Raw genomic sequence first — 14,372 nt, forward strand, 5'->3', positions numbered from 1 at the left:
TTTCTAAAGGTCCATGGCAAGGTTTTATTTTATTTTATTTTATTTTAATTTTATTTGTTGCAAAGCCATCAGGCCTTCTCCTGGAGAGCAGGTACAGAGAAGGGGTCCTTGTCTGATGTGGTCTGGAGGATCCTGTTCATGTACCGGAGCCCAGATCTACTCTTATCATGATATTTGTGTTTTGACATGTCTGTGAAAAATCCCATGTGCCCTGGTGGGAGGTGAGACCTCTGCTACGAGATGCATGGCTGTCCCTGCTTACAACTTATATAATGCTCTGTGCTAATAGCTCAAATCAGGAATGCTCTTCCTCAAAAAGGATTTTCTAGGGCTTCGGAAGGAACGAGGAAAATGAAATTAAATGCATGCTCCTGGAGCTGTCAGAGCCAACAGAGCGCTCGTGGTTTTAATCTGCAGTTTTAATGGTACAGTAAGTCCCAGCCCCTCTAAATTTGCACGTCTGGAATATTGAAAATGGCTATATTTAGCCAATTTCTTCCCAAAAAAACCCGCCTAGATGAGGATTCCTTGAGGCTTGCTGCCACCACGTGGCTGTTCAGGAGCTAAACCAAAGGCACAGAAAGGATCTTTGCCGAGCAGCCGCTATCAGCCCGTGATGGCTGTGCCACAGTCAACCTCAGGTTTGATGTTCTGGCTTCAAATAATTCCCCATAATCAGGCCAGGCTTTCCTAACCCATAGCTGCACATAAAACTGTCTCCACAATGCAATTTCTCCTCTGATCCCATCACCTCGGCATCCACTTTGTCTCTATTCACCTCTGCTGGGAGCTGGCTGCCACCTCCAGAGCCTTGGATAAATCTCCTGTCACTGACTTTGCTTCTTCATGAACTGCATCGCTGGTGTACCCACAAACATCTCTGAGGGGTTTTTTCCCCTTGCTATTCCTTGAATCCACTTCAATTCCTAATCCACTTTCTTGGGAGGTGATACATCCAAACACCTCCTCCTGTAAATCCTTCTTCAGATCCACGCTTTCTATGCCACTGGAAAGACATAAATATGTCAGTTGAAAAATACTCTGGTTTTACCCCAAATACTGTGGCTGTGAGGGCTGGAGGTGGTAAATGAAAATTTATTCTTCCTGTCAAAGTGGGTTTGGGACAATAAACATCTAGTTAGACAAAACAAAACATCTTGTTTGTGTTTCAGGATGCTTTTTTAAACTTCTCTTTCCTGACACAGAGCTAAATCTGGGCTCATGCTTCCTTTCAGAATAAATAATTAATTTTGGGGTTTTTTTTTAGAAACAGTTGGTGCAAACTGGTTTTGAGTAATTCCTTGGTATATTTTGGAAAGTAGTGTTGATCCAGAAGGAGTCTGGGTCAATTTATTACTGTATAGTCAGTGAAAAAGAGACTTCAGAAAGGTGATTTGCCAGTCTCACTTCCCAATTAAGTCCTTTCATTAGCTGACCCAATTAAAGCAAGGCAGAAGTAAGGCTGCACTAAAACATCATCTATTCTGACACACACTGATACAGTCCTGCATCACTTTCTCCTGCAGGACAGGCAGCAGCTTGCACAGTTCTTGCCCCTAATGTGGCTTTTCCCTGCCTAAAATAAATGCTCTCAAGTCTGAGAAACAGCACCCAGGTGTCTTTCCCCCCCTTTTATTAACCTTATTTCCTTTTTTTAACTAATCTGCAAAGCAAATCACACTAGTTGAGTTTTCACACAGTTATAACCAAAAGTGACCAGACTGCAGAGATTTGAGACTTGTCCAGAATGCAGAAACTAAACTGCAGATCTACATTGCAGTCAGCCTTGACAGCAGCATGTATTATTGTTTCCCACACTCCAACTTCGTGCTCCTTTCCCCTTTTTTAATTCTGGAACCCCTAAAAAAAAGCCTTTGGAACAGATGTATCCTCTCTAAAAAGCATCTGTTTCATTGCACTGAAGATTTTTAAGAGGTTTCATTGAACAGTACTCACCAGATACAGCTACAAATGCTCCCCCTGTCAGAAAGAGCTGTCCCTTTCACATGGCTTGCAAAACCTCTGCTTGCTCTCAGCTTCTCCAGCCTGAAAACAGACCTAAATTCTTCCCTGAAACTCAGCTATCAAAGCCAGCTCATGACATATCACAGCTGTGATTCAAGTGTCTGAAAATTCACCCTCTTCACCACTAGCCCACGGAGGAAACCATTCTCCTTCCGCCATCCATGGCCTGGGGAAACACTAAATGACCCACAGTGAGTACCCAGGTCCTGCAGGCTGGATTTGATCTGCTTTTTGCTTTCAGGATGAGTGTCTTCTGCTGGCTGACACACTGCTGTGCACCCTGCAGGACTGTTCAGCATCACCTTCTGCACCAACACCTCCACAGATAACACAAACAAGACTTGTTCACACAATCACAGGACGATTGAGGTGGAAGGGACCTTCGAAATTATCTAATTTCACACACACATACACCCTCCCACCAGGCACAGGGACACTTTTCACTAGACCAGGCTGCTCACAGCTCCATACAACTTTGAACACTTCCCAGAGATGGGGCATCTTTCAGTTCTGTTTGGTAAAATGCTGATAAATCACACCCTTGCTCTCTGAGGGGTGGTTTCCCTCCCCCTCCAGCATCCATCTGGAGCTTAGAAGTGTGAATGAGTATGGACAGTGCTGGCCACTTCATGAAACCCAACATGACACCCACCCTTGCAGTCATCCCCTCCTTGTGACACTCTTGCTGTTGTCCCCTGGCAGGAGGACTACAACCAGCTGAGACCCCTGTCCTACCCCAACACAGACGTGTTCCTGATCTGCTTCTCCGTGGTGAATCCTGCCTCCTACCACAACGTGCAGGAGGAGTGGGTGCCTGAGCTGAAAGTCTGCATGCCCAACGTGCCTTATGTCCTCATAGGAACACAGGTAAAGCCTCTCCTGAGCATCTGGAAAGGTTTCCTATTTAACTCATAGGAAATTCAGCCAGATTTTCCCATTAGAGGAAAATTCAGGGAGTGGGAAAGAAATTCAATGTGCAGGTGTCAGATTGGCAAAGCTCATCCCATCTTTTTATTCAAATGTATATTAAAGTGTCATAAATACCTATAGGGAGAAAAGTTTTCATACAGGTCTCTAATGAGGAGGAAAAAAACCATCAAAGTTTATGGCTAGAAGCTGAAGCTAAACTTCAAACTAAGTTTTAAGAATGGGAGTAATCAGCCAAATGACACGGGAAGGAAGTAGCCTCCCTTCATGCTTTTGCATCAACATTACAACTGGTGACTCACCATCCTGCTTGTGTTACAGTGATTGTCAGACTGAATGACCAAACCCCTTTATTTTGGCCTTAAAATCTATTGATCTATCAATCAAATAAAAATGGCTTAAATATGGGTTTGTTACCAAGAGAGAGTGGATAGAGACTGTGAGGGTAGGGATACAACCACATGGAAAATGTCAGAGCACTAGTCAGTAACCTAAGTCAAATTAGAGAAACAGATCAAATTCTGGTCAAAACCAAAGTCTTCATGCCACAGGAAAGGCAAATAATTCAAACATTGTCTTTTTTTTCTACACTGGAACAATCTAAAACACCCATTTAAAAATAAAAGCATTATCCTTTGGATCACAAAACCTGTCTGAAAATGAACAGGTTTGAAATGCCAGAATACTTCACTTTGATGTTTTCCGTGGAAACAAAGGATTTTGTTTCAAGTCAGACTGAGCTGTGTCAGTCTGGCCTGTCAGGGTGGGGTTTGGGTGATGCAGTGCAGGGTTGCAGCAGCTTCCCCCACCAGTGGGGTTCTTTCCTGCACCACACCCATCTGAGCTGTGGCCCAACAACCTGCAAAGGAGAGCTAATTCATGGTAAACTGAAAGAAAAAAGGTAATTAAATGTGCAACTCATTTCTGAAGTATCACCAGAGTTGAGGAGTGATACAGCTGCCCTGATGTAAAGCCATGAAGATCTGTCTCAAGAATCACAGCACAGATTTTGTGTATTTTGCCCTAGATTGACCTCCGGGATGACCCCAAAACTTTGGCGCGGCTGCTTTACATGAAGGAGAAACCACTCACCTATGAGCACGGAGTGAAGCTGGCAAAGGAGGTAACAGCTTCTTCTGATGCCACATGAGGCTGACTGATCACAGCTTTCCTCTGGGTTCTTTCCTTCAAGGGTCCCCCAAGGCCCCTTGGCCCCAGACAGAGATTGGAGCCTCTGTTCAATCAGGCTGGACCCAGGCACACCTTGTGACCCCTGAGCCTGCACTTCTGCTGCAGAGCCAGCTGGAACATAGACTGTCCTGAGTGGGAAGGGACCCAAAAGGGTAAATGAGTCCAGCTCCTGGGCATGCACATGACAATCTCAAAAATCACACCTTGTGTCAGAAAGAATGGTCCAAACACTTCTGATCTCTGGCAGGTGCCATGACCAAGCTCTAAGAAAAGCATGGAGGAACACAGGGCAGCAGGTGGCAAATGGGCATCAAAACTGATTTTACTGCCTGTTTTATCTAAGTCAAGTGTTTCTTGCACAGGGTTCTGCCAGGAGATGCATGTGGCAAACCCCTCTTTGCAGCCAAGCCACGTCCTATCAAACTCCTCCCCATCCCTTACAGAAGCACACACAACTGGATTCCCACTTATTCATTGCACTGCAGGCAGCAGAGAAGGTGCTCCCAAAGTTCCTGTGGGACTCTACATTTCTCCTGGAAAGGCAGGGGGTTAGAAGCACTCCCCAAGCCCTGGGGTGCAGGATTCTGGATCCTGGCCTTGTCCCCCTATGCTGCAGGTGCTATTACTGTCCTTGGCCCTCAAAATCAGAGCATCCATGAGCAGAACAAGCTGAATAAGCCATAAGGTTGTTGAATAAGCTGAGGCTGCTTTCCCAGGTCTCTGTGGCTGTTTGTGTCATGCCAGCATACCCTGGAGACTCCTGTCTCAAAATGATGCTTCCCCATTCCCAGAAGCCGGCTAGAAGCCCTCCCCAGGTAGCAGCTCCCCGGGACTGGCAGAGGCAGGACACAAGAGTGACAGCTCAGGGGAGCAGAACCCAGTGTGTGAAGGGGTTCAACTACAACCCAGCATTTCCTCAGAAGCCTCCCCAGCTGCACAGGCAGGAGGCCAAGCTCCTAGTCAAGCCCTAAAACATGGGTTCAGCCCCCCTCTCTCTGGAGGGTTGTGCAGGGAATTCCTGCAGCCATTCACCCCCATGTGGTGAGATACTCATGTTGATGCTGATTCCTCAGGATGACCATGTGAGCTTGTCCCTTCACCCCAGATACAGCCAGATACAAACAGAGAAATGGTCTGACCCCTTCCTAAATGTAGAAGGATGCTGGAACAGCATCACTCTGTGTCTCCCAACAGTGGATACTGACTCTCATTTCCCCTCCTCTCTTTCAGATCGGAGCCCAGTGCTATCTGGAGTGCTCGGCACTCACACAGAAAGGCCTTAAGACTGTCTTTGATGAGGCAATCATGACCATTTTCCACCCCAAGAAAAAGAAGAAGCGCTGTGCAAAGTGCCACAGGTGCTGCACCCTTGTGTGACATCCCCTGGGAAGCAGAGCCAGCTGAGTTCATTGAAACCAAGCAGGTTAGAAAGGCAATGAAGGTCACACACAACTGAAACGGGGAGCATGACCAGAAAAGGGTCCTTCTTACCCAAATATAGGAGCTCTCCATGCTGTGAAACCTCCAAGCTGTATCACCCTTGGCCATCTCCTGTCTCTGTGCTTTCCTAACCCTCCAGAGCTGTCTGGCAGCCTGTTCCCACTGCTGCAGAATGCACCAACAGAAACCAGGATGTCTGCTTGGCTCCCCACCTTAGCAATAAGGTGAAGGTGGCTTGTGACAAAACAAAGAGCTAAAGACAGCAAAAGAAACAGGAGAAACTCCTTTTGTGGCCTTAAGTAAGAAATGATCAAAATTAGGAATTTGCAGTCCTTAGGAATTGAATCTGAATTGACTGAAAGCACATGGAGATCTGTAGAAATCTAATATGTAAGAAATACGCTATAGGTAGGATGTACTTTAAAAATGCTTTTCTTTTATAAGACTTGCCTAGTTCAGGAGATACTTTAGTTTGTGGAGTGATTCCAGTTTATTTTCACTTAATGGTGAAACTTCACAGCATCAGGATGTTGCTGCACCCAAGCTATCAAAATGGATCAACATTTACCTCCAGACTCAAGGAATGTTCTTACAACTAAACAAAATGCAAATGACTGTATTTTTACAGAAGAATGTTCAGGCTGAGCCACGTGTCCTTAAGCTGGGAAAGGAAGTACAGAGTTGTAGCATTAATGTACTGAAACAAAGAAATTCTGCCACCAAAGAATGTTGCCCTAGACATGAAATAGCAGCATGGAACAATCTCTCTTCCAACTGAGAACAAGAACGAGACACATTGCCATGGCAACTGAGAATTTACCTTACAGATCAGCTGGATTTCTACATCTCACCCAACAGCCGAGAATAGAAAAAAGAAAAAAAAATCAAGCCAAAGGTCATACCGACTTTAAGTGCTTTGGGATGATCCAATTGCCTTAAAATTATCCTTTTTTTATGAAGTATTTCTGTAAAAAACCTCACCAAAGTGGAGTTGTGAACTTGTTGACTTTTTGTAGCCTCCCTCATCCCATTCGTTTCTTCTCTCTCTGCTCCCATTTTTCCATCTCCACAGAGAGTGCTGTTCCACAGTGTGGCTGCAGTGGTCAGGAGTGGACTATTCCACCAGTGGCAGCTGATGGGCTGCAGCCAACGGCATGGAGATGGGAAGCCCAGCCCACAGGGGAAGGGAAGCTCCTGTGACCTCCCCTTGCTGCTGGAGAAATTGTGCCTTGTGACTAAAGCCTCTCCCAGGTCCCTGCAGCTTTGCACATCACAGCACTCAGACACTCAGAGGTGAACTCAAGGGTGTCTTGTTACTTGCAGCTGCCTCTGGGTACCCTGGCAGTGCCACGAGTCTGTCTTGTCCTGGGTTTCATTCCCCAAGCAGGAAATCCCAGCACCAGCACACAAGTTTGAAGATGTAACTCCTTGCAGAAGCTGTGCCTGTAGCCAGCGTGTCCAGGAGTGCCAGGAGGGAGCAAGTGACAGCAGTGGGACAACAGTCCCAGCCTGGGGGCACGGCCCTGCTCCCCTCTGCATCCCATCCCAGGAGACTGGCAGCCCTCTCCCCTTGGGAAGCACAGTGTCCTGACTGAGAGCACACCTGCCACCAGGCAAACCAGGCAACTCCAGAGCTGGTGTTGGCCAGAGTGACTGCAGCAGGACCCTGGGAACAGCACCCAGGGCTCATGGAAGGGACCAAGCTTGGTGCAGTGCCCAGTCCTGCACCAGGACCAGGCTCATGGATCTGAGCTCCTCCTTCAGCACTAATTAAATTTCCTACAATTGTAGGATGGTTTGAGTTTGAAGGGACCCCAAAACATTTCCAGGTAGAAATCAACAGTTCTCTCTGACCAAAGCCATCAGACTTGAGGCAAATGCTTTGCTCTTTTTTTACCCAGTGGTTTCCACTCACCATCCCTTTCCCCTTGCACACAAACATGGATGAAAACACAGTTGTGCCATATCTGAGACAGACAAGTTCCCCTCTTTGCTGGTGATTTTTTGTGGATATTTTCTGTTTGGTTTTAATATGTCCTAGGCATGTACACTCTGAGCTGGCTACTAAAGGCCAGCTCAGAGTGAGGTGCAGGGGTCCATACCATTCCACAGAGGTTGTGTCCATCCCCAGGCAGAGCAGTGAGTGTTCACCTCAACAGGTGAGTGTTCACCTCAACAGGACACTATCAGCTGAACTATAATGTGTAAAAATATATTAGAGTATGAGGAGAACTAGGCATGGATTAAACAAATTAATATTTAGGCTTACAACATGACTAGAAGTCCACTGAAACAACAACAACAAAAAGGCCTTGAACAGATTTCAGGGAAATGATATCTGTACTGTGCTGCCTTTCACTTCAGTGGAAATTAATTAGGATGATTGGTTTAGCTCATGTAGGTTGCTGGAGAGTGATGTACGAGTCTCTGGTGGAAGAAGGTGAAGTCTGGTTTAGCTGAAGCACAATGCAAGGGCTCAGGCTGGAGGTGCCTGGTTTTCTTAGAGCTTCAAAAAATGTGGAAATAGAGGAAATAGAAAATCCAGAGTGACAGCTGAGCTCATCCTAACATAACGAGCACACTGGAAAATGAAATGGAGAACTGGCATGCATCAAGGAATGCCACAAATTATCACATTTTTGTTTTGCCTGCCCCTGAGTACCAGGGGTGATTGTTAATCTCAAGGGAATGGCATAGGATCAGCAGTAAAATCAAAAACCAAGGGGGAAGTTGTAGCATTAATATAACTGCAGTGGTTTGAGGTAAATAATCTACAAAACATATGGTGATGGAGAAGCTGAAATGCTGCTGTCCTAATGTGTTAAACTGCAGCATCCAGAGCAAATCCTTGCATAGAGGAAGCAGATAGAAAAGTGTTAATATACATACAAAAAATGCTAAGGCTAAGCAGGGGTTTCCTTGCACTTACAAAATGGAGCATGTCAAGCTTGGAAGGTAGTAAAATTTCAAGTTTTTCAAACTGATTTGACCAAAATTTGAATTCTGGAAGTTGTAAGAGAGGGACAGTGGTTACAATCCACTGAGAAATGGCCTCTGCACTCCATTTATTTTAATTTTTCTTCCAGCAAAAATAAATGTTTTTTGAAAAGCCATGTTTAATGCAAGTCCCATAGACATTATTCCTGTGTTAAGTTACATACACACACACCTGTCCATGAAATGTGGCAATTTCTCCAAGATCTGCCCTGTTACACTATTTTTGTGGGGAGGCAAGGACAGCACAGGCCAAGAGGCTTTAGAAAGGAATTGTAGGCAGATGTAAGAAGAGTCATTGACTATCTGGCAAGTCATACCTAATGCCTTTTTTAAAAGCAGCAGATGGTGTGTGAAAGGCAGTAAAGCTTATTTTCAGAAAAACCACAACACCAGACATAGTGCAAGTGCAGGCATAAGGCCACAGATATAAACTTCACATTATTTTTCAAGCACCATTAGTAATAAGGAAAGAAAATCAATAAAGGACTGCCTGGTGAAAGGAGATGGGTTTACTCACTGTGAGATGAGCTAGAAATCAGATCCCAATTTCACCTTAAAAGGAACACTGTTAAGGAGAGTCATAAAGGTTAGAAACCATCCCTGGAACTTATTTGACAACGTCCCCTTAATGCAGCTGATGTCAAAGCCTTTCCTGACAGACCTGCCTTTGCTAATAGTCTGCTGTCATCTCAAAAGCACTCACAACTTACAGGAAACTTGCTGGATCCTGTAAAACTCATCTCCTTTGGCCTCTTCTGAAACCTTCCTGTTCTACCAAGAGTTGTTAACCTGAAGCTGCAGTTTCAGAGTGCCCAAAGTATTTTCATGCAAACCCCTGCAAGGAGATATTAGAGGTAATTGAGGGAGATCTCAATTCATCAGAGAGTTGTTATCACATTAAAATCACCTACAGATACCTCTGCCCTTCAGAGCCCTGTGAAAACACCAGGACAGTGGGACAGTCCTGCCACTTCCAGCATGACTTGAAGGAGGTCCCACAAAAACTCACAGTTTGTCCTGTGGCTCCCAGAGCTCTGAAACATTGGGGAGAAGGCAGAAACAAGCCTCTAAACCCACTCAGGTCCACTCTCATTTGTTCAACTGGATATATGCCCCGTGTAGGTACAGAATTCACCCCAAGTCCAGCATGACAATCAAAACAATCATTTCAGCAGCTGACATTGATATTTGTCACCTTTTTTCTCTCTCGAAGCACTCAAAGCATTCAAAATAGACAAAGAATTAAATATTGCACTGCATCTTAATATGAAATAAAGTTATTCCAAATGCTTTTATTAAAGGGACAGGTTTTGGCAGTCCTCCTCCTACTGAAGAGAATCTCTCTTCACAAGGAACTGTCTCCAAGTTGTTAATGTCTCATTCCACCCCACTGGCACTGCTCAGGTCATGAGGAAGGCTGATTGGTGACCTATCCTTGCAGTTTAAATTACCAGAAAATCTCTGCCAGCTGCTCTAGTGGTGGTGGCCTATGTTCTTTTGAATCCCTTCAGGAATGGTGACCCAATCACTTCCCTGGGCAGCCTATCTCTCCCTTTAATTCATATATGAAAGTTGCCCATCTGCTTTTATACCTTGCTTAGAGCCTGTGACCTTTTCCTGTACCTTTTTTCCCCAAGTGACACAGTGAATAACTCTTCACTCACCACATGGAAACCTCATCTGGATTAAAAATAATTTGCAGTGGCATCAATCTGTCTCAGCCAGGATTGTCTAAAAGCACATTTGTCTTCTCCCACAAAGCAATCCATGTGCTCACGTTAGCCCAAGGACCATTTGTTAAACAAAGAGGGAGAATGGAGGAATGTGGCTGCACATGCCTTTCTCCATGTATTTTCTTTTTCCCTGAGGAGGACCTGTAATGTTGTTTTATCCCACATTAAAAAAAGGAAAATCTGGAAATAACAGAACATTTTGTTGGTTCACAACTCTATAGGACTGGAGGAGCATCTGCTGTGACAGGAGGTGAACATGGAGTGACCTACGTCAGATAGCTTCTAGTCACATTTGAGCTCTTTGCAAAAATGAAGACAAATTTCCACTACGAATGTTTATTTTCCTCCTCATGAATAAAGACCATCTGAAAGCAGGAAAAAGCCTCCCACTGATTTCGGTAGTGGCTTGTGATCTCAGCTGTCTTCACCTATCAAAACAAAACAAGAATAGAAATATTTTTGCATCAAAAAGTCAGGACAAAATCACCAAGTCATGAATGCAACAGAATCACTTCTGCTTCGGGGGAGAGCTGCAAAATCAGGGCCCAGAGCCACAACTAGTCAGTTTGATCCTAAACCTTAAATTTCATTTTAAGATGTTAAGGGGACGCCCATAACTAGAACAGCAACAATAAAAAATCTTCAAATTCTCTTTTCTTTGTTTCAGTTAAAGCTTTCAGAAACATGGGAACAAAAATCTGTTCTCTTGGGCAGTTCCAGGAGCCACACCACAACAGCGAAAAGAGTCAGAAGCTCATTGTAAGAGGAAAGTTAGTTCAGAAACCCAGCATAACAAGCAAAAAAATCATGTGAATTGCTGTCAGTGGTGAAAAATCTCTTCAACTTTGAAAATATGGATCCCCATCCCTTTTCAGATTGTACAGACCATAATGCAGTGTTTGCCTGCTTCTAACTCTAATGGTAGGGTGGGATTTTCAAAGATGCTCTGTGTTGGCTTCATTTCAATTCTCATGAAGGCAGGGGAAAATTTCAATGAGGTTTTCCACATAACTAATGTGGAAAATGTTTGAGTCTTTATGTTTCCTCCTTTTCTGACCTTTGATCTTGGCTGACCAAGCTTTGAGCACACAGATACACTGAGCCAGGTCCAAGAATCCTTTATACCTTCTGGCTGCTGGTTCAGGACTCCTGAAAGGAATTGGGGCATCAAAGACTTTGCTGATCTCACTTTTGGAGGCTGGATCTGAAACACCTCAGTTCAACCACTACTGAGCTGAAGATGAAAGTTGCATTTTATTAACAGTGTAATATTCAAAGTTATATGGTTATCTTTGCTTAAAGACCCTAAACTCATTGCTGTCACTTAATTTCATCTCATGCCATTCAGGACACCAGGTTTGATGTGGTTTTGGTGAAGATCAGTTTGAGCTCTCACTGATACCAACTCTGGTGAATTTTGACTTTGATTGGAGGTTAATGAATTCAGAGTAAACAGTTGTCACCAGTCCACAGTTTCCAGATCTTCCAACACAACATTTGTTCGTATTGATAACGTGCAGAAAAATTTGTCTGATGTCTGTCAAAGTAGTTTGTGGTAAATCATATCCAGAGTGTGGCAATCATGTCGTCCCTCTCAGTATCTTTCCCCTAAATAGGCAGCTGCTCTAACTGCATCACAGACCTGACAGGCACTGAACTGCCCTGTCATCATGGAGCAAATGAGCCCAAACTCTCCCCAAGCTTGTAAATATTAATTCACTGATAAGCAATAACAAAAAGTTATGTGAGAAGGAAAGACACTGGCAAATTCTTCTTCACTCATGAGCAGAAGTGACCTGAGCCCAGGGTGCCAGGTAGAAAATGCTACAGAGGAGGACATGGTGTGGTGGCTCTGATGCCCCAAAAAATATGGATTGAGACTGGTGAATGGGCTGGGAGGTGCCTCTGTGGAGTCACACCTGGGTACCTGGGGCTCAGCAGCACCTCAAGACTGGGAGGACTTCAAAGAAGGTTGCAGAGAGGAGCAGTGAGATGGAGTGTGAGGACAACTGAATCCAGTTTAATGTGTCATGATGTTGATGCACTTCTACAAATGCAAAAATTTCACTGCACAGAGATTCTCTGCTCCCCCGAGAACACAAAGACAAGGACATTTCATTCCTTTCTTTTTGTGCTTACTTAATAGTAATATTTAAAATTATTCCTTAAGAAATGCTTAAAACTAACAGTTCAACAAGTTATTCTGATTGAATTTGTGAAGTAGATGCAATGACCTCAACACAAATCAGGACCTAACTCATCACCAGTCAGGTTTTAGCCAGTTAGGAGAAAGAGTCACTTACTTGATGTGAGCAACTGAATTTTTCTCAAAAGTTGCTGTGTGCAATATTGCTGGAATATGGGGTTGGTGAAACCAAAGGATGGGCACTAAAAGAATATGTCTGAGTTTTGAGTGGTATGCCTTTTTTTCAAAGATTAACCAAATCTTCAGAATTCAAAGCAAAACAATTTCAAACCAAGGAAATTCAGTTTTCAAGCAAATGTGTTCTGCATAGTTTAAAAATCATGTAAACACTATTAATTTCCTATTTACAGCACATAATTCTGTACTCTTTTGTTTATCATCTTTTAAACATGTAATTACTGTATATTGTAATGCACATTAATATCATTTATTGTACATAGTTTATTTTAACAAAATAAATGCATTTCAAAGTATTTTGACAGCATCCTTTTGGGGCGGTGTGCTGCTGTGTTTATTTTCCCAGATGCTAATTACATGCACCTTGCAGGACTTTTCAGGTAGGAAAAACACCTACCAACATATTGGCAAGGAAGATGATGAGCTGTGCACCCTGTGGTCCAGCAGCCAGGGCAGGGAGGGTCAGGAGGGAAAGTGAAAGGTTTATGGTGATGAAGAATTCACATGAGGAAAGACAGCCCTGCTGGTCTGGAAATGAGAATATTACTGGCTCCAGTCCTCCAGTGCAGAGATGTGGATCTTGTTTTTTTAAAAAAATAACAAAATTAATTACCAAAAAAAAAAAAGTTTGTTACCCAGCTGTTCATTAAAATACATTTCAAGACCAGAAGCAATGAAGCAATCTCATTGACTGGCTGGTCTGGTCTTCAAGTTAAGCCTAAAAATCCCACCGTTCCTAAACAACATCCCTCATCTTGGTTGGACCAAAGCAAGTTTCACCAGAGGAAGGCTCTTTTCATGTTCCTGCAGCTTGTGAACATCAGCAGGTTTAACTAGCCCTGCCTGCAGCACTTGTAGAGAAAAGACAAAGTATATCAAGGTTTATTCCTAATAAAGAGGCACTGCAGCCCAAATCCCTGGCTGCTATAAATGGATACATCCTCAGAGGAGCCAGGACAATCCAAGAGGGCACAGCATACAGCCTGGAATATATTTTATTCACCTTCCCCAGAGGAATGTGGCATTAGTCACCAGACTTTCCATGGCCTGATTTTATCTGGGAAGAAGTGGCACGGAGGACCCACATGTCTGGGGTTAACAGCAATGTGCCAAAGCAATCCCCCAGAGCAGAAAATTCCTAAATTGCTGCCAGATAAGGCTGTGTGGATGTAGCCAAGGGAAGGATGGAGCCATGCAGCCCTGATGCTTGCACATTTCCCCAAATACCCACGGCTGGATACAGTCCCTGGCAGGATATTGGGTGAGACAGGCTTTGCTCTGAGCCTGAGTGCTGGTTCCAGTGTTTTCATGTGAGTACAATGTGAAAGAGAAATGCAGTCAGTGCAGGGAACACCCATCCAGGGATGCATCCTGCCCTCCCTCTCATGGCAACTCAGCTTTGCAGTGGGGTAAATACACTGATTTCTGGCACAGTCATTGGGGCTGGGCACACCAGCTGCAGGGGAGCTGAGTTTCCAGGGCCAGTGGACTGCTGTGGCTGTCATGGAACAGGAGGGCATTTTGGCAAATCAAAGCACTGTGTGGCAGTGACCATTGCTGTTCAGCTTCAATGAGCTACAATAAACCTATTAATTTCTACTATAAACCTATTAATTTCTACAATAAACCTATTAATTTCTATTTATCCTGAAGACACTGAGTGCACTGCAGGATAC

The 14,372-nt window shown here is 44.2% G+C and overlaps 1 protein-coding gene across 1 annotated transcript in view; it reads left to right on the forward strand.

The window, feature by feature from the left end:
- RHOJ (ras homolog family member J) overlaps positions 1 to 12,846 on the forward strand; it is a 60,299-nt gene extending 47,453 nt beyond the window's left edge. The window contains exons 3-5 of the mRNA XM_084208211.1: positions 2,728 to 2,892; positions 3,980 to 4,075; positions 5,374 to 12,846. Of these exons, the coding sequence (XP_084064337.1) occupies positions 2,728 to 2,892; positions 3,980 to 4,075; positions 5,374 to 5,520 (408 nt within the window). The 3' untranslated portion in view covers positions 5,521 to 12,846. The remainder of the gene's footprint in view (positions 1 to 2,727; positions 2,893 to 3,979; positions 4,076 to 5,373) is intronic.
- Positions 12,847 to 14,372: the final 1,526 nt, after the last annotated feature.

Source organism: Fringilla coelebs (genome assembly GCF_963513975.1).
Source record: "Fringilla coelebs genome assembly, chromosome: 6".
In the NCBI taxonomy this organism is placed as follows: Eukaryota; Metazoa; Chordata; class Aves; order Passeriformes; family Fringillidae; genus Fringilla; species Fringilla coelebs.